This window comes from Cotesia typhae, unplaced genomic scaffold, assembly GCF_013202065.1.
Source record: "Cotesia typhae breed Kobodo isofemale line unplaced genomic scaffold, CoteBio_Ctyphae scaffold_13, whole genome shotgun sequence".
NCBI lineage: Eukaryota > Metazoa > Arthropoda > Insecta > Hymenoptera > Braconidae > Cotesia > Cotesia typhae.
The window spans coordinates 14399912-14426602 of record NW_027423774.1 but is presented as its reverse complement, the minus strand read 5'-3'; the positions used below and the strand labels follow the sequence as shown (position 1 = coordinate 14426602).

General features: G+C 28.7%; 4 protein-coding genes and 1 long non-coding RNA gene across 9 annotated transcripts in view; 1 reads left to right on the top strand and 4 right to left on the bottom strand.

The window, feature by feature from the left end:
- Syn (synapsin) overlaps positions 1 to 26691 on the top strand; it is a 295521-nt gene that overhangs the window by 24549 nt on the left and 244281 nt on the right. The window contains exon 1 of one of the 5 annotated variants that reach the window (XM_074254998.1): positions 24977 to 26605. The exons of 3 other annotated variants lie outside the window; for them this stretch is intronic. The gene's annotated coding sequence lies outside the window, so the exon portion shown is untranslated. Of the gene's footprint in view, positions 1 to 24976; positions 26606 to 26691 lie in introns of those variants that run through there. One more of the 5 variants, XM_074254994.1, reaches the window with a different exon arrangement.
- On the bottom strand, positions 380 to 2526 carry LOC141535173 (uncharacterized). Its single transcript, XM_074255001.1, has 5 exons — positions 2366 to 2526; positions 1895 to 1980; positions 1600 to 1816; positions 1114 to 1244; positions 380 to 875 (listed from the first exon to the last, which is right to left on the bottom strand). Exons 1-5 carry the CDS (start codon positions 2403 to 2405, stop codon positions 564 to 566), a joined length of 786 nt encoding a protein of 261 aa, XP_074111102.1. The 5' UTR covers positions 2406 to 2526; the 3' UTR covers positions 380 to 563.
- Positions 2391 to 14190, bottom strand: LOC141535172 (uncharacterized). Its single transcript, XM_074255000.1, has 8 exons — positions 13902 to 14190; positions 13220 to 13404; positions 3623 to 3721; positions 3496 to 3552; positions 3318 to 3365; positions 3059 to 3103; positions 2711 to 2970; positions 2391 to 2533 (listed from the first exon to the last, which is right to left on the bottom strand). Exons 1-8 carry the CDS (start codon positions 14050 to 14052, stop codon positions 2473 to 2475), a joined length of 906 nt encoding a protein of 301 aa, XP_074111101.1. The 5' UTR covers positions 14053 to 14190; the 3' UTR covers positions 2391 to 2472.
- LOC141535064 (uncharacterized) lies at positions 17453 to 17981 on the bottom strand. The gene is made up of 2 exons (XR_012480542.1): positions 17843 to 17981; positions 17453 to 17645 (listed from the first exon to the last, which is right to left on the bottom strand). It is a non-coding gene; the product is annotated as an uncharacterized LOC141535064 (long non-coding RNA).
- Positions 18153 to 20099, bottom strand: LOC141534085 (E3 SUMO-protein ligase ZBED1-like). Its single transcript, XM_074253226.1, has one exon. The coding sequence runs from the start codon at positions 20097 to 20099 to the stop codon at positions 18153 to 18155; it is 1947 nt and encodes a 648-aa protein (XP_074109327.1).

Sequence of the window (26691 nt, the reverse complement as noted above, 5' to 3'; positions counted from 1 at the left end):
GAATTTTTTATTCTAATTTTTTATGCTAAATCTCAAGAAAAATTGACCACAAGTCCTAAAAATAATATTTATTGCATAAGGTTGATTCAGGCAATCAGTTCAGAATCTTAATAAGATTTTTTTTGATATTTCTAAAGAAAATATGTATAAAAAATTCATTCAGTGGACACAAAGACAAGAGAAACATTTACAAGAAGTGATGAATAAATTTGTACAGTGAATCTATCAGTTTTTATAACCACAATTGATGTGATTTTTTATGCCAAATATTTAGCGCAATTAACTAAGAATTTTTGTGTTAACTTTTGGGATTAAAGTAGTTGATTCCATCGATAATATTATTACCATTAATGTTTTTATGATTTATTTAATAAAAGCTTTTAAGGAGCAAATACAAATTATGAATATTAGATCTGAAAAATAATCTTTATGAAACTAAACCAGCTATAAAACTAATAGCTGATTAAACTATTATAAATAAATGCGTAGATACGAATAATAGAACAATAAAAATATTTAAAACTTAAAAGTAGTTGAGCGATATTAAAACATAAAGAAATTGGTTATCCTTCGGTGTTTGTTGAGTCATAAACTTTGTGCCCGTCTTCTTCAATTGAACCAGCGTTTTGTTCATGAACAACACCAGGGTCAATTATTTGAGTCAGGTCGGCATCCAAATTTTCATCAGTTTCATCAATTAATTTGGAATTTTTACTCCTTGATTCATCCTTCTTGGTATCTTGCTTGTTTTCACCGTCCTTCTCTGATTCTTGATTAATCTCTTCATCATCAGAATCTTCGCTGCTTTCTTCACTGTCAGAGACTACAGTGTTTTTTTCAATATTTGACGTTATCACACCGCTCTCTCCAGTTTTCTAAAATAAAAAATCATGTACGTTTTGGCCTTAGCATCATTCAATTGTTACTTAATTAAATTTCAATTATTTATAATTCGAAAATGCAAAGATTTACTTAATTTAATAAGAAAATGGTCATTTGAGTGTCTTTTGAACGTTTTCCGATTTAGAAAATGAACTTGAATAAAGATTGAACATTTTTTAAAGTCAAAACTTAGCGATTATCAATCTCTAATAATAATTATTTAATATTTACCTTTGGCAGACGTTTTATTTCAGCTCGAGAATCAGTTATTTTACTGCTTACGTACGAGTAAAACAATTTCATTTCTGCATCACAACGTTGTTTTGATATTCCTGAATCTTCCAGGTAATGCAAGGTTATATCTGTAATTGTAATGTTCATGATTATTATTGTCGTATTAGATTAACTAAAATTTAGTTCAAAATTATCGACATGGAAGTGAATACAAAATTTTATTTAAAAATTTTTAGTTTTCTGAACAACCTGAGTCGTATATGAAAAAAAGAGCTGCAGTGGAATAGTTTAAAATTGAGTTCTTTGTCACATAATTTAATACACTATTGAGTATAACTGTATAAGATTGAGTTTTGAATATAATGGATAGTATATTTTATGATTAGTTATTTGAAAACGATTCAGCGATAGCCTGTTTTTATTCAGTGAGAAACAAAATATGTTCATTCAAAAAATTTTGTGCAATATATTTTGGAACACTACCTTTTACGGCTTGTAATCTAGTTGGATCCAGTCGTGGTTTTTGTTCTTCTTGTTTTACTTTGTTGGACTTAGCCCCATGAACACTGCTATTTTGCAATTCCTCAGGTGTAAATACTGCCATCATCATTTGCCTCACAAATTGTGAAGCACTTTTAGCTTTAATTTTTGCCACTAGATAAGAGTTTTTCGGTACAAAAATACCTTGTCCTAGATGGATCTATAATCATTTTCATTCACAATCATTAATTATTAATTTAATTCTCGTAATAATAGAAAACAGTATAAAAAGGCTTACACTATTGTCAGATACTCGAGTGAAACCAACTTGAGGAAATCCTGTTTTTTTCTCTAATTGAATCGATCCAAGATTTGATGGCGTAGCTGTAAAATAATTTTTTTAATAATTCACTATTTTATCATTATTTCGATAGTTTACGATTTTTGACTTTTGTAGAAATTAAATATATAAAAATAAAGAAATTATTTTTACAATTTTTAATTGAATATATTGAACCAGAAACCATGAGAAGAAAATTTTAGATCGACATATACTTATCAAAATATATAATTCCCTTTGTGATCATTAGGCTTGGAATGATCAATTGTAATAGAATCTAGTTATTCGACCATTAAATTTTTATATATAGAAAATTTTTAATGACTTTCAGTTCAATAAGTATCATACACATAATAAAGATAATAAAAAAGCTATTTCTATTGGTAATTGAGAATCATAAAATAAATATAGTAAAATATGCTAGTATACCTTTGTGTTCATTCCAATTGTTTAATAAGATTTTTAACATTTTGCTTTGGACTTGCTGCTCCTTTTGATATCATCTAGATCACTTTGCAATTGGTCCAATTGGGTTATTAACTTTTCTTCCTTAACATGATGTTTTTTCTTTTCTTGTCTTTCCCAGGTGTAACAACACTGAAAACACATTAATCTTTAATTGAAAAAAACATCTCAGCTAGGTTATTTTTTCTAGTCTATAAATCCTTTGATTGAAAAAACAAAAATATGTTCATGAGTATAGATTCAGAAAAACAAGATTTAAATACGATAAATACCATTTACTAATATTAAATTAATAGAATCAAAGCTTACATTGTTTTTGGCTCAATATCCAGAACTTTTTCCATTTTATCTTTGAAATCATTACTTCCCATGTTTGAAGTACTAGGTCTCTCGATAGTTGTTGATAATTGTTTTTGTTCTGTTATTGGAAATTGGCTACCATGGCAATGGTGTGGTGGTGATGAAAATAAACCTTCGCTCGAAGGTGATACAGGAATCGTAACATTTTTGTCGGTTTCTTCTTCAGATTCTTTGACTAGTTTATTGTCAGTTGGTCGTACCAAAATAACCTTAATTTATAAAAGAAATTTGATTAGTAGACAAATCCCTAGAATAATAGTGAAAGACAAATTTTTACTTATGACTTATGATACATACTGCCGTCGAAAGAACTTCATTTTTTCGAGTAATAATATTTTTTTGCTGAAAAATGAAATAGAATTAACAAATATTGAAAACGAAATATTCTATCACACTAAGTATTATTTTATATTTCTGTTTTCTTGCGGATGAAGCATTTATGAAATTGAAAAATAATTAAAATTCATGAAACTAGCAAAAATTATTAAATTCAATAAGGTGTTCATTTTACAAACTTTTATTATTCATAAGAAAATAAATTTTTTTTGTAACTTACTTTACGTAATCCCGGTTCTTTTTTCATTTTTTTAGAGTCCACGAATTCCTTCAACAATTAAAAAATATATAAACTTATTAACTCGTTGGTACATTATAACAATATTATTCTAGAAAAAAGTTAAGTTGAACAAAATATAGACAATAACTTTAGAAAAAAATTTTCATATTTAACGTACATTTTCTTTGTTGAGCCCATCTAATGATTGGATTCCACTGTCATTGCTCTTTTTACGCTATAAAAAAATGAAATATTTGTCAGAATGATTCAATATTAATAATGCTCTTATTTAAAATTTACTTTACCTTCTGAGGTTTATCTTTTTTCACTTCAGATTCAGTCGTTTCACGCTGTTTGAGATTTGATGATGCTATTACACTACGTTCTTCAGTATTAAAACGATCCTATAATAACAACATTACATATTAATAGATATCTTCTTTTTAATTATTTTTCGTGTACGTTAATAATGACGAGTGTGGATAAAGTGACCTATAATATAAACCACTAAAACCATGGATATTTCATTATTAATCACTTCATAAGTATACACTCGTATAAAATGAAATGAAATCGATTATTCTAAATATTTACTATATTTTAATAGGAAAAGGATTTGAATAAGGATTAATTTCAAACTAATGATTGTTGAATAATCAGACAAGAATTTTAATTAACTGCTTCTGAAGTATTTAATATACATAAGTACTGTAATCATACTCATTATAACTTTTCTAATTAAAAAACAAAAAAATATGACTTCATTACGAAGCTTATATTTTATGGAACTTTTGAATCAAATCTTCTTCGGTAATTTAAGCTCGTTTTAAAGTATTTCGATTGATTGAGGGCCAACTCAATAGTAACAATATACAGTTTAACAAAACAGTAAATAATGTAATTTAAACCTGACCAAATTTAAAACAGAGACAAACGTTATTTAAAATTTTAAATGAACTATATTGCGAATTATAAGAATATCTCAAAGCAAAAATATGTGCCTAATATATAAAAGATATACATTCAATAAAAAGAATACCAACCATAATACGTATTCCAATTACTAATGAACATAGTGGATTTGTTTGACAGAATTATACATTTTTATGTTTAGTAAAATATCTGATCAAAATTCAATTAATAGTAATCATAAGTGATAAGTAATATTTAATTGATAGAATTAAATAATCAATTTATCAATTGATTAATATGATCAATTCATAATCAATGAATCAATCAATCAATAAATAATTGATAGAAATCAATTCATATTCAAAATATAAGGAAATGACAGATAAACTGAGATTGATCTATCTCTACGAAAATAACTTTTTCTTCAAAATTAGATATTCTTGTTAATATCGGTTCATGTCCGCATTTATCAGTGATACGATGAATATGATCTATTTCAACACTACCAATTGAATAAGGAACAGTATCTAAAGGACAGCCATAAGCATAACATTGTTCTTTTATAACTATTAAATGATGGATGTGAATAATTTGACCGGACTGTATTTGTATAAAAGTATCATTAGTTTTTGTAGCTCGAGTATAATCTGTACTGTGAATCACAGTTTTTCTATAAATACATTTTTTATAAGCATGAATCAGAACGCTATGATCATTGATAAGATTTTTAATTTTGTTTTCAATTTGCACATGTATGCGTGTTTTTCCAGTAAGAACAATGTTATCTGAAAGTTTTAAGACATCCTTCAGTTCGTCATGAGTGAATATTTCTTTACAAAAATTTTTACATTGAGACGATGTTGTTAAAAAATCTAACTGTGATAAAAGCATTTTTTCTTCAAAAATTTTTTTGTAATTTGATGGCTAACGCTTCGTGGACCAGTTATTCCTTTTTTAGATTAAAAATACCATTTTCGAAGGAAAAAGCTGATGTACCCGTCAACGGACCGGTTTCTTCTAAAGATTTACACAAATGCCAGAGAGAGTGTATATTAAATGTCATAGCTGATTCCGAAAATTCAATTTGAAATAACCCAACAAATTTCGTCAAATCATATTTAGTCCTTGCAATATTTTCATCAGTAATTTTTCTTTTCAGTAAATTAAAAACACTTCGAACGAAAAGAGCGTACATTTCTAAAAATTCTTGATCTGCAATACCATCCAAACACAGAAGGCTCCAATATAATAACCAAGATTCAAATTCAGATGCTTTCCACTTACACATATCAGCAGTCGGTCGAGGTAATCTGTATATTTCATGAGGTGGTTTTATAGATGTCAAACGTTTATCAACAGCCTCGCGTTGTTGTTTAGTTAATTTGAATTTTACTCCGGGTGTCTTTAATAATTCCAATAGCTGACGCGTAACTCCTAACAAACAACCATGCATGTAGTCTATTGAAACCCCCAAACGCTATCAAAGAGAGGCAATTTTTCAACAAAACTCATAGGTCCTTTAACACCCATAATTGTAGGTACCTTACTTTTTAAAAGAGACGTTTTTTTATTTTTCAACTTCTTTGATATTTTCCAAATGAGATTCATGAGTTCGTAAATTTGGTTCATCCTCACTAAGTGGATAGTGCACCGCATGTCCAACATAAAAACCCGGCTCATAACACCAACTACATCCATAATAGCCACTAAATTTCACTCGATTTTGACATGTTGCGCGTGCCGGCGTATCGACACAACAGCAAAGTAGCGTAAACTTTAAATTACAATTTTTTCCGGTTGAATGATTAAATATATCAACGCCATTGTTCGTCAGGTCAATAATTTGATCACACAATTCTTTATTGTAAAGATTAATAAATTCTGACTTAGGTTCAGCGTCTGTTAAGAAAACACCACCTAGAATGATATGTTTAAAACGTTCTTCTAGAGGCAATTCGTTAATAATTAATTGTTGTGGCCAAAAACTCTGCTTCGAACTTTTAAATATAGGAGTACCGTCAGTGTTATAATTTAATGTAAAAATATCCGGGCAGTCTTTTTTTAATTTTTTATATAAGTTAGAGTCTCGAATATCTAACATATTAGATGATCGATTTTCAGTTTCCACATGACTAAAAAAACTATTTTGAATTTCAGGTTGATTTAAAATTAATTGAATTTGATATTTAATATCTACGCTCATGAAATAATTTGTTGATAGAGAAGAAACACAAAATTGTTCTTTACATTTTTCACATTGAACATTTTCTTTTTTAGAACTGTTTGGCAATTTTTTTGACGAGAATTACGTTACAAGTTTCACAAAAAAATTAAGAGTTATTTTATCATCGGTAACACCAAAAATTTTTGATCTTGAATAATAACTACAATCCCACGATTCATAATCAGGTCCAGCTAAGATCTTCACTAACTTCAGCAAATCATTTTGATCGGATTTTGTTAAATTTTTAGAAATTGAAAACATTTCTATCATTAATAATACGTCAGATACTTTAAGATTGGCAGATGGAAACATGAGACGATTACTTTCCGCTTGGCTGGCATCGAATAATTTTTCATTGGGTATGCTACCACCGATTTGATCATAATCATCGTCAGAACTTATATCGTCATTACAGCATGAGCAAATGCTGTAAATATCATCGCAACTGCTGTTTATGGATGTATCATAACAGAGACTTTCACCATCCACGTCAATATTTACATCGTCATCGTCAAAGGTTTTATTATTATCATTAAGGGTTGTAAAATTATCAGCTGATGTATCTGATTTCAAATCGGAATTGCTTGAATCATACATTTGTTCAACCGCATTACTGTCATCGAAAAATTCTAAACCTAGTTAGGTAAAAAAATTTAAACAAATTAAAACGTCATGATAGATACAATCGAACGTATACGTATATTTAGTTGATTATAATTTTCTAATGACATTTAGTAGTTATTACTTTGACTATCATGAACCAAATAATCGAAACAGGTGATGAATGAATACTTTACTAATAATTGACATAAAATTAATAATTTACAACATTAAGAGTGAATATACACATTAGGGTGGGTCAAAAAAATCGAATAATTTATTTTTGACTTTATACTCTGAAAAATAGGTTCGTAGACACCTAAAAAGAATTCTCTCCAAGTATAAGCTCTTAATTATAACGGGAAGGTCCTCCGCTTTGCGGGTTTCTATTTTTTTCGAATAATCAGATAAAAAAATTTATATCTCGCTTCCAACTGCTTGGAAAAATATTCCGTGGCATAGATTTTGTGAGAAATTGAATGCTTTACAAAAAAGGTCTCTTATGACTTTTTCAAAAACTCAACCGATTAAAAGATATTCATAGTTGAAGTTTGGCTATTTTAAGGAAAATATTCGTTTTTATTATGAATTTTATAAGTCGATGAAAAAAAATTATTTCGGATTGCGGAACTCATGATTTTGTAGGAAATTTACTGCTCTACAAAAATGGTCTCTTATGATTTTTTGATTAAGTGAAGCCGTTACGAGATATTCATCGTCAAACATTAACGAATATCAATATTTCCAGTTTTTGATCAATAATTCGATAAATTTTAATTTAAACTATGAGTTTCAGGAAAATTTACATAAATTTGAGTTTCGATCGATAAAGAAATGTTATAAACAATTTTTTTAATATTGTTTTCAGTCTTGAGCTTGTTTGATTGCATTAAAACAAGAAATTAGAGCATTTTTTTCGACATATAGCCAATGATTAGTTTAATTTGAAGTGAATGACATATTTCTTTGTCAAATTTAATATGAAAAGTATTGAATCAAGTGAGAAACAACCAGTATTTAACTTTTTTATAGATAAATTTTTTATTGAATTATCAATTGCAATATAATTGTCTATATTTTTAACATAACAGTACGCTATTACTATAAATAATTTCTTTTATTACAATTTGGGAATGTTTTTTGATGTTCTTTGACAACTTGCAATAAGTACTGGAATTGTTCTTCATTTTTGTCAAGCATTGATTATATTCACTGACTAATGCAACAGCTCGCTCTGCTGAATCATTGACAACTTTTAGTTGTTGAAAGTATTCTTTATTTTCGAGATAACTCTCATTAGTAGGCCATAATTCAACATCGACATCAAGAAAGTCATACGGTAGATCGAAGATTTTGAAAAGATTTAATGACTTTTTAGACACAAAGTCACTCAGAGTTCTCTGCGCCAATGAATTCAAATCTTTTTAGCAATTACAAATCTTTTAGCTTTAGAATCTGTACCTTCACGAGTATTAACAGCTTCAACAATACTTTTTTACTTCTAATGGAACGCCATCGTCAAACAGTGATAAAATGGCAAGTTCATCGCTCAAATACCATAAGTGCGAAATCATTTTTTCACACGTAGCTGAAGAAATCAAAGGATTGATATGTTTGTACTCCAATAAATTTTTCATAAACTGCAAGTCATGATAAGCAGCAGTTGTTGCAGAAGTTGATGAAAACCAAGCTTTTAAATACAATGTGACTATAAAAATACAGAAATGACGAAGACCATGCAATTCTTTCTGAGAGAGTTGGAATTCATCTCTGAATAGATACATTTTCAAACTATAAATGGCCTTAGCCATCCATCTAGCATGATGAACAGCACCAGGACGTTTGAAAGAAATCTTTTCTTGAGGCATTTCTCCAAGGAAAATCAATGATAATTCCAATAATTCTTTATCTAACTTATTATAACATTTCTTTATCGATCGAAACTCAAATTTATGTAAATTTTCCTGAAACTCATAGTTTAAATTAAAATTTATCGAATTATTGATCAAAAACTGGAAATATTGATATTCGTTAATGTTTGACGATGAATATCTCGTAACGGCTTCACTTAATCAAAAAATCATAAGAGACCATTTTTGTAGAGCAGTAAATTTCCTACAAAATCATGAGTTCCGCAATCCGAAATAATTTTTTTCATCGACTTATAAAATTCATAATAAAAACGAATATTTTCCTTAAAATAGCCAAACTTCAACTATGAATATCTTTTAATCGGTTGAGTTTTTGAAAAAGTCATAAGAGACCTTTTTGTAAAGCATTCAATTTCTCACAAAATCTATGCCACGGAATATTTTTCCAAGCAGTTGGAAGCGAGATATAAATTTTTTTATCTGATTATTCGAAAAAATAGAAACCCGCAAAGCGGAGGACCTTCCCGTTATAATTAAGAGCTTATACTTGGAGAGAATTCTTTTAGGTGTCTACGAACCTATTTTTCAGAGTATAAAATCAAAAATAAATTATTCGATTTTTTGACCCACCCTAATACACATTGTTATTTCTAAATCTAAATTAAGTATAAATTCATCAGCTTATTACAACTATCCTATAGATTATGATAAGAAGTATAGTATAAAAAGTACACATAAACACTTTGACATATATCATTGTTTCTAATATATGATGTAAATGGATAAAATTTAAAAGCATTTTTAGTAGCGTGCAAATGTCTTCATATAAAAATACTCTTAATTGTCAATGATCATTTTAAATTATTAATAATCATAAAAATCTGAGTCTCAACTTCACTTCTTTATTAAAATCATCATCGAACCAATAAAATGAAAAGTTTGTATTTAAATTTGTCCTTTCATAAAATGAAAGTTTCTTATTTACTTCAAATAAAGCCAACTAATTTATATACGCATACTTTGATAATTTCGATAGCATTAACTTTGCATACCTACTTTTTTTTTCAATAGATGCATCAGTAAATATCTTTTGCCAACGAGATTTTGTTCGTTTGCTTACACTATTTTCATCACATGATGGATTCAGCAAACGATTATTTAATCTCTTCATAGTGATCGGTTGAAAAATTTACGATTCCTAGCATATAAAAAAATTATTAAAATTTTGAAGCGATAATAGCCAATGTAATGAATGCAAATAGTGACAGCGATAAAGAATTGTTCATAACCAAATAAAATACACCATGAAAAAATTCAAAGAACTGTTTTTATATTTTTTTTCTTCATCTTAAGTCATGTTCTTTTTTTCTTTAGAACTAAAACGAAAAAAAATTGAAACGAATTAATCAATGACATTATTTTTGACTCGTTTCCGTTTTTTTAAGAAAAAAGAAAAATGAAAGAAAAATCTTTTCATAATAAAATCACGTGGGTCAAAAGCTACATTTTTAATAAGAAAATTTTATTCTGTCTTCCCATTCTTTTAAATTTTAACAATAATGTTCATCGATTTAATGTTTTTATTATTTTGTAAGAAAATTTCTTTTTAATTTGACTCTTATTTTATTTTAAAAATTGTTAAGATAGCTAAGAAGTGAGCAACACACGATTTTTGTACCTATCAATTTTTGTACCTTTCATGAGAAAAAACACTCCCAAGAAATTTTATAATCAAGCTCTATTATGAAATTATCATAAATATTTAGTTCAATTAATATTGAATTAATATTATTATAAGACTACGATAATAATAATTATTATAATAATTGTTTTTAGTTGTAAATTCAATTAAGTATGTAGTCTTTAAATATATTTATAAGTATTTATAAGAAATAGCGCAACAATTTAAACGAGTGTTATTGTTTGTACAGAAAATATAGCTTAAAACAGTACAAAGTGCAGGAAGAACTATAGTTAACAACTCATATTTTACACATACATAACAATAGTATATGGTTATTGTAGAATTATAACTTTTAAAATTAATCTCTTAAGGGGTTAGGGGTAGTCAGGATTTTCAAAAAATCGATTTATTTTTTTTTGCATTTTCTTTAAGTATAATATCTTAAAAATATTCTCTGAAAATTTAAAGTTAATCCAATCATTACTTTTCGAGTTATTCGATAAATAACAAAGAGCGTATCACGGTACATCAATCTAATGTGAAACTTTAAATGCGTTTTTCTCAAAACTATGTTTTTTGAACTGGTGACTACTGTAACTCGAAAACCGCTCGGTAGATTTTAATGAAATTTATACAGCTTTTAGAATACATAATAAACTCGGGCCTGATCGAAGGATTTTTTTTTTTCGAAAATTTCGATTTTTTATGACCAAGTAACTGTTGATTTTTTCCCTAAAATCTAGAAAAAAATTTCCTGAGGCCGACATTTTGTTAATTTTTGAAAAAAAAAAAAAAAAGCTTCGATCAGGCCCAAGATAATCTATTTATAAAATTAATTTTTTCAATCCGATTGATTTTTGATAAATCTCCAAGGACTTATGATTGTCACCGCAAAGACCTTTTTTTGGAACTAGGTCAACACAAACAGCTATAACTTTGGAAATTATTAATTTTATTTTTCCAAATTTTCGTGACTTCAAGTCAAAACATTGTGTAATAATGCCATATTATTACTTCTGTAAAATAACATAATTTAATAGCAAAAAAAAAATACTGAAAATTCTCATTTTTTCGTGTCTCTGACTACCCCTAACCTCTTAATGAATGTCTTGAATGAATATAGTTTTCTAAACACTATATTTACTCATCACATATAATCTTGAACTTAATAGAAATGAACCCTACAAAATTTAGATTTTTAATTGTAATCCTTTTAATTTTGTCCTGAAATCACCCAGATGCTATAAGAAAAAACAGTAGCTTTTTATGTCATGCATAAAATTATGATCCTTTACAATAAAAAAGTAAAATACACTGCTCAAACAGAAAAATTGAATTCATCATTACTTTTGTCAAACCAACTTTAGTTAATTTAATTGAAATAATAATAAAGATCTCTGGCGTATGTTAGACAACAGTAAGATTTTAAGTCATAGGCATATAGTTGTTAATTGAACAAAAAATATTACATATTCTCACAAAGTTTTGCAACTTAAGAAAAGGTTTTTCTTAATATTTTTCTCTCCTCGTACTCACCGAGAGAAATCAAACCATCTTTGTTGCACTTTCAAGAGCAAAGCTATTACAGATGAATGAATTTCTCTTAAGCAAATGAAAATTTCGAAAAAAAAACGCTCCGATAAAAAGTAGATAATTAAGTAATGTATCTCCTTATCATAACACTTTTTCCGAGATTTTGTAATGTTTAGGAGTAATCGATGAACCTGTAATAGCTGGGACCGCTCGTGAATAATTAAACAATTATAAAGTGTATAAGTTGTAATATTGTATATAATTAGTATGATAAAGTTTAGAAAATTTAAAATAAAACATCTAAAAATTTCAAAATATATCGTATAGATTCTGTTATAAAAATTCATTTATATTTTATCAGAATGTTTGAGATCGTTCCGACATAGTCATGTGAAATATGTAATCTAAAAAACAATTTCTACTTATTTTGAAAAAAGATATATCTTACTTCTCGGTCATGAAAAATAAATATATAGAAGTTAAATATTATTGCACTTAATTTAACTGACGTATCTAGTACTGCATCACTGTTAAATTTATACAACAATCTATACTACATTGATGGAAATTCTTTCAAAAATAGCGGCAACGACTTTAGAAAATCGAATTGACAACAATAATCTTTAAAAACTTATAACATTTTGAGTGAAAAGTAAAATAAAAGTGAAAAAATTATTGAAGAATTTACCCAAATAAAAAGAAAATTCAAAGTAAATTGACCGAAAATACAGATCCGTATTTTATCGTCAGAGATACTTTATTAAAATAATAATTGTCTATAGTATAATCAATTATTTACAATTAATATGTACTTTTAAAAAGTCAAATTAAGATAAAATATTTTTTAATAAAGATTAACCCTAAATCAGCAGACACCTGAATATTTCTTAATTTTATTTAAAAAATAAATTATTTTTAATAACATATTTTGTTTCAATTAAACTTGTATTTTTTTTTAATTTCTACGAGTGGAAAGTTTTTTAAAAAGTTTTCGTCGTAAATATAAAAATGTAAAAAAAAATTCTGAAAAATGTCAGGTGCAAAAATGAAATTCATCAATAATAAAGTTAAACAATACCTTATTGATGGCTGATAACTTTTTGTTTAATAAATCACGCGTGTTATTGTCTTGGGAAGCACCAGTAGATTTTTTTCTACAACGCGTTTGATCATCAGTTTCAGATAAATCTGACAATAGTGCTGCAGGTGGAAATCGTACTCGCTCACCGTTTTTTATGATATCAGCAAGTTCTTCTTGTGACTCTGAAAAAAAAAATATATATATACAGTAAAGTACATAACACACTTTTGACTAAATATGTCAATACCTATGGATTTATTACAAATTCTGATAAAATCTGGACGAATCCACTCATAAAATCAAATATACTCATAAGTTCTGCAAACGTAAATGTCAATATTTTATCAGAATTTATCATTTTTACTAAAATACTTATTGATTCTTAAAGGAGGTTTTTTTTCTTTAAAAGATTCTTTAAGTTTTCTCAAAGCTAATAACACCTTCTACGATTTATTCATTTTGGACAGTTTGCTTAAAATGTTTACGTTATTGTATGTATTCTATTGTATTTGATTATTTTATAAGTTAATAGCAAAACATAATATCGAACAATCTTTTATGCGTCGAGAAAATGATAATGAACAATACACATTTCAAAAAGCATAGATTTTGGTTTCAATGCATTGTTAATTAAGAATTTAACATTATTTATATATTATCAATAAAACATTTGACTTACCATGAGTAGCACCAACCAAACACTGGTAATATTTACCTTGTATCTTAACTTGAAATATTTTATTAGGATTACTCTTCTTATATTTTTTTATTTGGTTAATCGCAACTGTGGTAAATTTACCACTGCTTATTAATTTAATATACGCGTACATGAGAAAATATTTTTTTATCCTATAAACAATTGAATTGAAATTATATTTTAAAAGTTATTACCAAAAAACAATCAAACTATAAAATTATTGTGTAGCACAATAAATGTAAAAAAAACAAAGAAACATGAAAAAGGTTCAAACGCGTCAACCCCTTACAGAACTCAAGTGACAAGTGAACACGGTTTACCACCTCAGACTTCGGGTTGCCCTAAGCACGCTCGCGTCGAGAGCGGGAAGACCTTTGATTGGTTATTGAGACTACAAACTCTCTTTGTCTTACAAATATATTTAGTATACATTAAAGTAGTATTTTGTCCTCTACTTATACACAGCAACGCTAATATTAACATCAAACTTGCAAAAGTAAAATAAGGTATGCAGTATCGAAAAGATGAATAATACACGAATGACAAAGGCTAAGAATTCGACATCATTTTTTTTTATTTTATTTTTGGTAATGAATTAAATAATTTTTAGTTTTTGTATGAAGTTTGAATCGTATGAATTTTGATAAAACTAAAGAAATTTTTTTTTGCTTTATTTTTTCTTGTACAAAAAAAATTAGCAAAAAACTAATATGGCACTCTTTACTAAATATTTACACTACTTACCTTTTATTTAGTATATATATACTACGACAGTTTATTTCTTTGGACTCTCAAAAACATTAACAAAATAAATAACATATTCATTTTAAAGTAAAAGATTTTATGAGAATCTTAATAAATCTCATGAAGCCCGTAGTTGTAAATACATTTTATATGCTTCGAGTTTTTACAAGTTAACTCCATTAAAATTTTCTTCGTAAATCTTATAAAACTTTTATCAGAAAATGGTCTGCATTTGTCCTCGAAATTCCTGATTTAATCTTTTGAAATTTGGAAAAAAAGTACGTCTAGAGTTTTCTTATAGAAAATGATAACTATGTTTCAGCATTCTATAAGATATGACACTACATGAAAATTCTCATTTAAACTTATAAAATTCAACTGATTTAAAAAAAAAATTTTATTACTGAGATTCTATAAGTATTATATTGAACCTAATTTCTGAATAAATCTCATTGAAAATACATTTGAAATAAATTTATATAAACTTATAAAGCTAAAAATTCTTACTAAATCTCATAAATCTTCAATAGTATTCACTTATACAATCTCACAACTGATTAAATCTCAATCATTCTCATAGAAATAATGTCGGTAATTTCTGATACAAAAGTGATTTTGATCAAAACTGATAAATTCTTAAAAAAATCTGTATCAGAAAATTTTTTCGTTCTTATATACTTTTTTTTAACTTATAAATTCTGATATAAAATTCTTGATATTTTATAAGAACTTATCAGACCTTTTCCACAGGGAATTTAATTTAAATTAATTAATACTTAGTTAGGGATGTGAAGACTTTCGAGAAGTCTTATTCAGAGTTATAAAGACTTTTCAAGAGTTTTTTCAGAGAATTATTTCCACAAGGGGATATTTTTGTGGTAGCTAAAGAAAAAAAAAATTCAAATTTCCTTCGGTCCACCCTAATATATATATATATATATATATATATATATATATATATATATATATATATATATATATATATATATATATTTAGGTGGGTCAAAAAAATCAACTATTTTTTTTTTTTTTTACAATTAATACGGAAAAATGGCTTACTAGGCACCTTAAAAAATTCTTACCAAATATGAACTCTTAATTTTAATAGGAAGATCCTCCGCGTCGCAGTTTTTCATTTTTTTCTCAGTCCAATAGAAAAAAATTCATTCCTCATCATTAATTGGTCGTACAGAAAAAATTTTTTTAAGAATTTTATAGGAAATTTAATGCTCTACAAAAAGGTATCTTATGTTTTTTCCGTAAACCTCACCATTTCACTAATATTGAAGATTTAAGATTGATTATTTTAAGTCAAATGTCACTTTTGTTTATGAATTTTATAACTCGACAAGAAATGGCTATTATTGAATGGGCAATAGAAATTTTTGTAGCAAATTAACTGCTCTATAAAAATGGTATCTTATGTTTTGGCGATTAAATTAATGGTTCAAAAGATATTCATCATCAAACTTTCATGTATATCGATTTTAAGAGTTTTTGATTAAATAATCGAAAAATTTCAATTTAATCTATCAGTTTTGAGAAAATTTACACGAAAAAAATTTTTTTCATCAACTGAGAAACTTCAAAATGTTTTTCAAGCTTTTTTTATGTGTAAGTATTTTTATCTACATTTAAAAAAATAAATTGTACATTATTTATCGCTTAGTTAATTATTTATCAATAAAAAAGCAAAGTTTTCATTATAAATATATTATGATTTCAGTTTTAGAGAAAAAATGTCCAATTAGTTATAAGAAAGTTTTTTATTTCAATTTTCAACTGAGCTATTTATTTTCAAACAATTTTTGTTGCAAGTAGGGTAGTTTTTTCGATGCTCTTTCACAACTTGCAATAAAAATTGAAATTGCTCTTCGTCTTTCGTTAAGCATTGGTTATATTCACTTACTAATGCGACACCTCGCTCTGCCACATCATTAACAACTTCCAATTGTGCGAAAAATTCTTTATTTTCATTATAACTCTCATCAGTAGACCATAAATCAATATTTTTGTCAAGAAAATCATACGGCAGATCAAAGATCTCAAAAGTTTTAATGACTTCTTAGAAACAAAGTCACTTATATTTTTTTGCAGAATTAAATGTAAATTTTTTCTATCAATAATAAATCTTCTTGCTTTAGAATCTGTACTTTCGCGAGTCTTAACAGCTTCGATAATATTCTTCTTTATGTTTAATGGAACGGTATCATCAAAAGTGATAAAATAGCAAGTTCATCACTTAAGTACCATAAATGTGAAGTCATTTTTTCACATGTAGCTAAGGAAATTAAAGAATTAATTTTACTGTACTCAATTAAATTTTTCATAAACTCTAAGTCGTGATTAGCAGCAGAAGTCGCAGAAGTTGATGAAAACCAAGCTTTTACATACACCATAACTATGAAAATACAAAATTGTCGAAGACCATCCAATTCTTTCTTAGAAAGGTCAAATTCATCTCTAAAAATAAACATTTTTAGGCAATAAATTGCCTTTGCCATCCATCTTGCATGATGAACTGCGCCAGGACGCTTGGAGAAAACTTGCTCTCGTAGCATTTCTCCCAGAAAAATTAATGACAATTCCAATATTTCTTTATAGTCATCTCGGGGTTGCGATAACTACCAAAAGTAATCAATTATTCGTAAAAAATCAAAAATTATCCTCTACACTTAAAATTGTATTTAAATAATACCTGTAAGTATCGCTTAATAAATGAAGATAGATTATTTTTTTCATTCGTAATAATATTAGCCACAATACTATCTTCAACACCAGATTTATACTTCGTTTTATCGAATGTGTCCCAAAATTTTTTGAATCTGCCAAATATTGGAACATTTGGTCCGGATGATACTGGCCAATAGACTTCGAATGCACTCCTTAAAATGATCTCATAAATATGATGGCGACATGGTAACCAAATTAATTCTTTTCCTAAGGCCTTTTCAATTTCTTTACATGTACCATGATGGATTCCTGTATAGTAAAAATAGATAATTACACTTTAAGTTCTGTATTTAATAAAAATTGTAACGCATATTTAAAATCTATAAATAAATAAAGAATTATAACTAATGGGCACGTGTCGAAAATTTAATTAATGTATGAAAACAATTCAACTAGAACGATGAAAATAAAATTTTCTTTTAAATATTTTATCATTGATTAGTTACCCGTATTAACCGCAGTCGTGTCAAAACACATCGCCTTAATGTAGGGGTGTCCACTTTGAAAAAACATCGATGTTTTTTTCGATTCGATATATCGAAACTGTACATCGATTACTTTCGATGTATTGGAAGAAAACATCGATGTTTTGTATAAATCGAGTACTTTTTGAAGATTTTTTATAATCAACTAATTTAAGCATTGTATTATTAAAAAAAAAACAGTAAAAGCCATACATGAGAAAAATCTTTATTACTTATATATTAAAGTAAGAACAAAAAAAACATCTGCATTTATTTTTATAAGTTAGTTTAACTATTTCCAGTGTTCTTTTGGAAGACTTTGCAAAAACAACAGTTTATTTAAACGTTTGCCTTTCAGCCTATTTCTTTGTTGATTGATGACTTGTGCTGCTTTAGAAAACAAACGTTCGGATGGGACTGAAGTGCCTACCATAGTCAAGTATTTGTATGTAATTGAATGTAGTTTAGGATGCTGAATCTTAAGATCATTCCAAATTTCTAAAGGGTTTTCACTCAATCTGGCTACTGGGCTACGCAAGTAAATCGATAGTTCATCTGAAATAGAATCGTCAGATTGTACCGTTTTCCAGCTCTTATGAACTAATTTGTGGTGATCATCCCACAGTGAAAATTTTTCCTCTGGTTTTTCAGAATTCTCTGAAGAATCAGATTCCACGATCTCGTTTTCTACTCTACTTTTCATCATTTCCTTGATTTTTGAAACAGCTGTGGAGCAAGCGAGCGGGTCTATGAAATGCATTTTCTTAAACCTGGGGTCCAAGATTGTGGTTACAGCGAAAGGTGTTACTCTCTCTATAGCGCCCATTCTCTTATCAATCTCTTTCAGGACCAATGCCTGCAATTCTTGGGCAAGAGATTCTTCGACTTTAAGAGGTTTAACTTTTAAAAGAAGACAATGAATAAGGGGTATTACTTTACTGCTAGTGCAGTACTTGTCACCTGATACTTCCTTAGTTGCAGCTTCAATCGGTCGCAGGATTTGTAAAACCGAAGAAAGAACAGATAATTCTGACGCAGTTAGCATCGGTGGTGCATTTTTATGAAGAATTATTATATTATTGACGACGGTGCGAAGCTCCAAAAATCGCTCGATCATGTAATAAGTACTGTTCCATCTCGTTGGGACCTCTTGAATTAATTTTGTTTCTTTCTCGGTTGCTTTACGTAGCTCATTACTAGCTACATTGCTTTGTTTGAACCAAGTCACTATTTCTTTTAGTTTGATTATCAAGTTTCGCAGACCAGCACACTGCTGTATTGCATTTTGTGCAACCAAATTCAACGTGTGTGCAAAACATGGTATATGCTTTTTTCCAAAAGCTAAATCAATAGCTTTTACCATGTTAGCTGCGTTGTCTGTGACTACAGCTGAAACTTTGTCATTATCTATATTCCATTCAGCACAAGTTTTCAACAGCATGTCAGATATGTGTTCTGAAGTATGACGATCGTTTGACTCGTAAACTCCAAGAGTTATTGCAAAAATATCATTAGATTCACCAAAGTGGGCTGTTATTCCTAAAAAACTTCTCATACTCATTGTTTCAGACCACATGTCAGTAGTAAGAGTAACATGTACAATATTTGCCAACTTAGCTTTGAAGACTGTCGATAATGCTGCGTATTTATCATCGACACATCGTGTCAACGTTGTTTTACTAGGAAGTTTATAATGTGGCGCAAGAACTTTAATCAAACTGGCAAAGCCTTCATTTTCAACAATTGTGAATGGTTGGTTATCTTTACATATCATATATATTAGGGCGTTGTTTATTCTTAACGTTTTATCGCCTCTCTCTGAAAAAGCGTATATATCTTGAAAACTCGTCACAATAGATTTCTGACGTTTTGGAGCTGGAGGAATAGAAACACATACATCGTCTTTTGAAGAGTCACATTTTTTTTCAGCATTACTAGTCAGTTCTATTGTCATTATGCCAGCGGAGCTTGTTGATGGGAGTGGATCAGAGATATTAGGATCTAATGATAAGTGTGTATTTTTCTTAACGGTGTTGCTCTGAATATCATTTTTTTTCGAACATTCATTACTGAACTCTTGATAAGCAGCCTTATGTATATTTTTTAAATGACCAATTAAATTCGTTGTGTTGCCACAAGATTTTATAAATTTTTGACAGAGTCTACATTTTGCAGAGTTTTTATTTTCTTCAGTTTTATCAAAGAACCTCCATACATCGCTCTTCTTAGACGGTGCCATCGTACTTGTTGTCAGACTGAAACAAAAATAGTGCATTCAATCAAAAGTTCAAAATCTATAATTAGTAGTTAAAATCGATAAATTCGTCAATCGATAATGTTACATCACTACAAAAGTCAAACACACAACAAATAAATTAAATACTAAATGATTCAGATTAATAAGATGATGAATACATTTATTGATTTCATCAAATAATTGTCTAATAAATGAATATCGACGTGAATACAATTTAGAGAATAAGTTTGTTTAGTAAACTGTAACTTAAGATGTAGGTTATTTAATAATTAATGTTCGTATTACAGGTAATATAATTTACTAATCTAATAATTACTATTTAATGTGTCATACAGTGAATTTCTAATTTTAGTATTTGTTGACATGTTAATAACTCCAACATTGTTGAAAACTTTACTTACCTCAGTCCAACTAATCGAATATGTGAAGTAAACACAAATATGAGATGAGATTTTATTATCAGTAATAAATAACGGTATATTTATAAAAAAACCACTTCAATTTCATCAATCCATAACAGCAAACGTGAAACGTAATGCAATTAACACCATTCAATATTCTTTATTGCAATATTTTTAAACCTATACAAAAGCGCCAGCCGACATTACGTGACACGACCGACATTGACATAAATGTAACAGTTTTATTTTAAATGTCATTATAGACACTACCATGGAGTATATACACATAGACACTACCATAGAATAATACCAAAAGGAAGACACTACTCACTGCACTCGTACGCAGTGTTGCCAACATTTTTAAAATAAAAGTGGGGCTGTCGGTAAGAGTAAAATTTTAGTGGTCAGACTTGGAAATTTTAATTGGTTGATTCGATGTTTTAATACTAAAAACATCGATACATCGAGTATATCAATAGATTTTCAAAACATCGAATCCATTCGATGTATCGAATTGTAAACATCGATGTTGTCAATACATCGATATATATCGAATATCCCTACCTTGATGTAACTAATAATACCCCATTGATTTAACGTTGACAAGATGGTTGCTGTTTGATTTTCTGCCGATCCACTATTCATTTTTGGAACTCCAAGTAACTGCTCAGTACCAAAAGCAGTCAAAATAATCGGTAATCGATCCACAAATTTCGATTCAGAAATGTCATTCAGTATTTTCCCATCCCAATGCACGACATATTTATCATGAGCTTTGAAGTTATCTTTTAGTCCTATAGCAATGTCTTTTCGTAAGAGTATGCCAGTTCGTTGAATTGTTCGATAACTAAGAGTTGTATCTTCTACATTAACACCAACACTTGATAGAACTGGAGAAATAATGAACATCGCATTTCTACTACTAACATTAGCTCTGTCAAGTGCTGAGATAAGCTCTGGAGTTAGAATATTTCTTTTTGCTCGTGTTGTCGGTATTTGAGGCACATACTCTAAATCTGAACCGAAATTTGTAGCTTGACTTAATGTAAGGGTTGAAGATGACTCTGATTCCTCACTTCGAACAATCTCATGGCTGGTTGAGGGTTGATTCAAATCTAAAATAAGCGTTGTTATTTAATTAATGGAAGCAAAAATATGGAACTCATTCATTTTGACATCAAATAAGGAACACAAAGAGTTTTTTATTTATCATCTACGAACATATTGACATTTATGATATAATTAATTAGAAAAACAATAATATACTTTATTATTCATAATTTATAATCAATTTAATTTATTTTCAATTCTGATTAAAATTTATAATAATTAAATATTGTAAATACTCACGACTTTCATCTACTTCCATCGTATTCATAGTACTGTTTAATTTATTTGGGTTATTTGATAGAATTTCTTTCCGGGTATCACTTTTTTGATTTGAATGTAGTTCACGAATATCATTATCAAGCAGTTTTATTGATTTATGATCTACAATATCAAATATCCCGACCAGAAATTTAAAAGTAAAACCAATAGGGTCCCCATTGGGATCCCCTGTTGGGGCCCCACATTGGGATGTAACGCAAAGACCAATGGGGTCCTCATTGGGCAATCCCTCGGGCCCAATGGGAAAATCCCCATCAAAGCTCAATTTAAATTTTGGAAATAAAATAGTACAATTTTTGAAAAAATTAAGAATAATTTAGGATCCGATACTCATATCATATTTGAACTTATTTACGATCTTTATTTGCATTGATACAGACTTATCGATTGAAAAAATCCTTGACGTGGGTTGGGCTCGAACTGGGGTCCTTAGTTTCGTCAGTCCTTCACGTTACTTCTGGTCCAAGCAGGAATACTGAAGAATACAATACTCATTTGGTGCACATCAACTCGATCGGTTGACTGTAATATACTTTATGTTATGCTCAAGCTTCAAGAATGTATTTTTATTTATTTAATTAACTGACTTGAAAATACAATTTTGTAGAGGTTTTCTGTTGAAAATTATTTTGGTAAACAATTTTTTTTCAAAAATTTGAATTTTTCGAAAATTTTGATTTTTCCTCTAAGTGGCATTTTAGGCGAATTTGAACAGTTTTCAGAATTTTTTATTATTATCTACTGGGTGCTTTACCTTTCTTAACGATTAATTTTTATTTTTATTTCTATTTTACTTATGACAAATATATACAACTAATATAAGCACACACATATTTGGATGATTGTTTTTTATCTAAATTAACGATTGGTTAAATTTACAGATTATTTATGAATTTCGCAATCCAGTTTTTCAATAGATCTCAGATAAAATAAACTTTATGCCATGGCAATTATTTATTATTTCTACGTTAGGTTTTCCCAATGAGATCCCATAGAGATCCCAATTGGGAAAAACTGGCAATAATTTATTATTTTTACGTTGGGTTTTCCCAATCGGGTTCTCATTGGGTCCTCGTTGGGTTTTCCCTCTTGGGCATGCCCCGTTGAAACCCAATGGGGCCCCAATGTATACCTTGAGCATTCCCAAAGTAATTTCTAGTCGGGTAATGCTTTAATTTCATTCTGAAATATTATTACATTTTTGATTTGGGCTGATGATTTTTTTCGCACAAAAGATTTTTGCAATTTCAACCATCGGTTATGATAGCGAAGAATTTTTTGTATTACATTAGTTGATCCACTAGTCGGAATCTGGTTGTTTTTCCATAGTTCAATAACTTGATCAGTTGCGCTTTTAGCACTTTGTTTGATAGAACATTTTAACACTTTGAGCTGATAAAAAAAACACTCATAACCTCTTTCACTGTTGGCAACTTACGTTCTGAAATTTTTTGCATGGGTTTTCCGATCAAATGAATTTCCTTATCCATATTTTCGATAAATATATAAATTTATGTAGTGACCGCAAAATTTGTAAATATTTAATCGTTTTATCACATATACAAGATCATAACTTGTGGAAACACTAGAAATGCTGTAGAAAATGTAAACAAATAAAAACAATATAACTATAAAGAAAAATGTAGGTGGCGCTAGTTCACAAGGGAAACAGAGTAAATAGAATACAAAACAAAAATTCTCTACAGAAGAAATTTTCCCAAGGACAATATACAGCTGTAGTGGAAAAATTTTTAAGACGTTTTGAAGACCTTATAAAAAAACAACATGATCGTCATTTCTAATGATGAAAAATAAAAAGTTTGGAATTATTGAATAAAAATTTTGAAAACAAAATTCAAATAATACTTACATTAAAGACAAAAAATGAAATTTTCTCAAAACTGATAGATTAAATTGAAATTTTTCGATTATTTAATCAAAAACTCTTAAAATCGATATACATGAAAGTTTGATGATGAATATCTTTTGAACCATTAATTTAATCGCCAAAACATAAGATACCATATTTATAGAGCAGTTAATTTGCTACAAAAATTTCTATTGCCCATTCAATAATAGCCATTTCTTGTCGAGTTATAAAATTCATAAACAAAAGTGACATTTGACTTAAAATAATCAATCTTAAATCTTCAATATTAGTGAAATGGTGAGGTTTACGGAAAAAACATAAGATACCTTTTTTGTAGAGCATTAAATTTCCTATGAAATTCTTAAAAAAATTTTTTCTGTACGACCAATTAATGATGAGGAATGAATTTTTTTCTATTGGACTGAGAAAAAAATGAAAAACTGCGACGCGGAGGATCTCCCTATTAAAATTAAGAGTTCATATTTGGTAAGAATTTTTTTAAGGTGCCTAGTAAGCCATTTTTCCGTATTAATTGTAAAAAAAAAAATAGTTGATTTTTTTGACCCACCTAATATATATATATATATATATATATATATATATATATATATATATATATATATATATATATATATATATATATATACACTTCTCACAAAAATTAAGGTAGCAAGAAAAAAATCCAAATTTTTGTGGGATTTTCAACAGGCTGTAACTTATACAAAAATGGTTGTACAGCAAAAAAAAGCAAATTGTAGCTCTGTGTCTAGTTTTCGGATCTGAGTTAAAATTTTTTTTTTCAAAATTGATTTAGAGTAATTTTAAGAAAACCACCGAAAAAAAAATTTTCGAAATGTTTTTGGTTATTTTTTTTAATCTACGGACGTTTTTTTGAGTTAACCTCTATATGGAATGGACAGCTCAGTTATTCAGCTTTGATTTGGTTTTTTAAAAATCTCAATACGAGAATTTCTTACTGAGATATCGGTGTTTAAAAAAAAAAGATCATTTTGTCTTTGATTACCAATATCCCAGCAGCCAATGATCGCAGAGAAATTTCAAAAATTTGAAAAAAAATTTTTTTTTTAATTATTACATGAATTTGAAAAAGCAACCAAAAATGGGCTTTAAACGAAGAATAGATAATGTAAAATACTTTCCACACACACACACACACACACACACACACACACACACACACACACACACACACACACACACACACACACACACACACACACACACACACACACACACACACACACAGCATCGCGGGAATATTCAGGGAAGCTTCCTAGCACCTCAAATTGAAATACGATGAAAACTCGATTTTCGAGAAGCGGGGTTGAAACCAATAATTTCACGATTCTCAAAAATTTTCAATTTTTTTAGTGGGAAGTTAACAAAAGTAGCTGTTTCGTGCTTTTGAGCTCTTCGAGCTCAAAAGTCTTATCGAGGTTCGATGAAAGACGATTTTTAAAATTTTAAAACTGCTATAACTTTTGAATAAATCTACCGATTTTCACGCGGTTGGCGGCAATCGGTGTAGTTTTTTGAGCTCTATTGAAAATTGCAAACAAAAAAATTGATCTGACGCAAAATTTTGGAGTCATGACAAAAAACACTTTTCTCTTTTTCTTTCGGCAACGATATTTTACAAACGGTTCAATTGATTTTGACGCACTTAGTTGCGATCGATGTGGGTTTTCAAGGTTAAGAGGATTTTTAAGGTTAATTTGATCAAACTAAAAATTTCGGAGAAATTCCGTAAAAACACTGAAAAAAGAGCTGATTAGTTGTCGAAGTCGAACAATTGAGCCGATTCGGAGATATTTTGGAAAAATGAAAAAAAAAAAAAACGTTTTTTTTCTCTTCATTTGCAACTTCTCGAAATCTACTGGTCCAAGTTGGTTCCTCATACGAAATCTAAATTCGGAGGAGCCCTTTTGAATGACACCAACTGCGATTTAATCGGTCAAGTCGCTCAAAATTTATAAGAGGTACACAGACACACACACACACACACACACACACACACACACACACACACACACACACACACACACACACACACACACACACACACACACACACACACACACACACACTATCGTGGGAATAGTCAAGGAAGTGGAGAGAAAAAGTGCTATATAATTTCGTATGCATCATGCATCTTGACCAAGTCACGCTTCAACATATGCTGTTAGTTTTTGGTTCATAAATGCTTATTTTAGAAATAAACAAATTACTGAGAATTACGGATCTTGAGCAAATCTTGGGTAAGTGTCTGCTGTGAGTTTCTGATTCAAAAAATGCGTCAGAAAGTTTTTCAATGCATCTTGCATTAGACTTGTCGCATATTCTTGCACAAGATGTCTTGAGCTAGTTATATGTAAATCTTGAACCAGTTCTTTCGACATGAACTTGAGCAAGACCTAAAAGTAGAAAAAGACACTAGCAACTACTGGTTTTGCTCAAGACACTGGCACCTAAATCTTGCTCAAGTACATAGTACCTGGGATACACTCACCACGTTTTAAATGACTTTTTGAGAATTATTTGATTCTTTCACATATCAATGAATAGTTATATTTTTGAATTTCAAAACTACAAGTCATGACAGGTACTTATATAGATGCTAGTTTTCTTATGTTAGCATTTCAGAAAGCCAAAAATCTAAAAACATCGTTAACTCCTCCTTTTTTCTCACTAAACAATACTCTGTAGAATGTAGTAGCTTTTGAATTAAAAAATATGAACACATATACGTGATATACGTACAAGCTTTCGGGTATGAGAAAGAAATTTTTTACGTAAAGAATAAGCAGGTGTGTTATAGGACGAAGCTTCAAAATTTTTCAACTTTTTGACGCTGCTTTTTGGAAATTATTATTTTTCTTTTTTTTTTTTTTTT

Excerpts from the sequence above, each read along its gene's own strand:
- LOC141535173 (XM_074255001.1), bottom strand. The coding sequence starts at position 2,405 with ATGTTAAAAATCTTATTAAACAATTGGAATGAACACAAAG. Across the intron at positions 1,245-1,599 it reads TAGATTACAAGCCGTAAAAG|ATATAACCTTGCATTACCTG; the intron begins GTAGTGTTCCAA and ends TTACAATTACAG. Across the intron at positions 876-1,113 it reads AAATAAAACGTCTGCCAAAG|AAAACTGGAGAGAGCGGTGT; the intron begins GTAAATATTAAA and ends TTTTTATTTTAG.
- LOC141535172 (XM_074255000.1), bottom strand. The coding sequence starts at position 14,052 with ATGTACGCGTATATTAAATTAATAAGCAGTGGTAAATTTACCACAGTT. Across the intron at positions 2,971-3,058 it reads ATGAAGTTCTTTCGACGGCA|GTTATTTTGGTACGACCAAC; the intron begins GTATGTATCATA and ends TTATAAATTAAG. Across the intron at positions 2,534-2,710 it reads GATATTGAGCCAAAAACAAT|TGTTGTTACACCTGGGAAAG; the intron begins GTAAGCTTTGAT and ends ATGTGTTTTCAG.
- LOC141534085 (XM_074253226.1), bottom strand. The coding sequence starts at position 20,099 with ATGGCACCGTCTAAGAAGAGCGATGTATGGAGGTTCTTTGATAAAACT.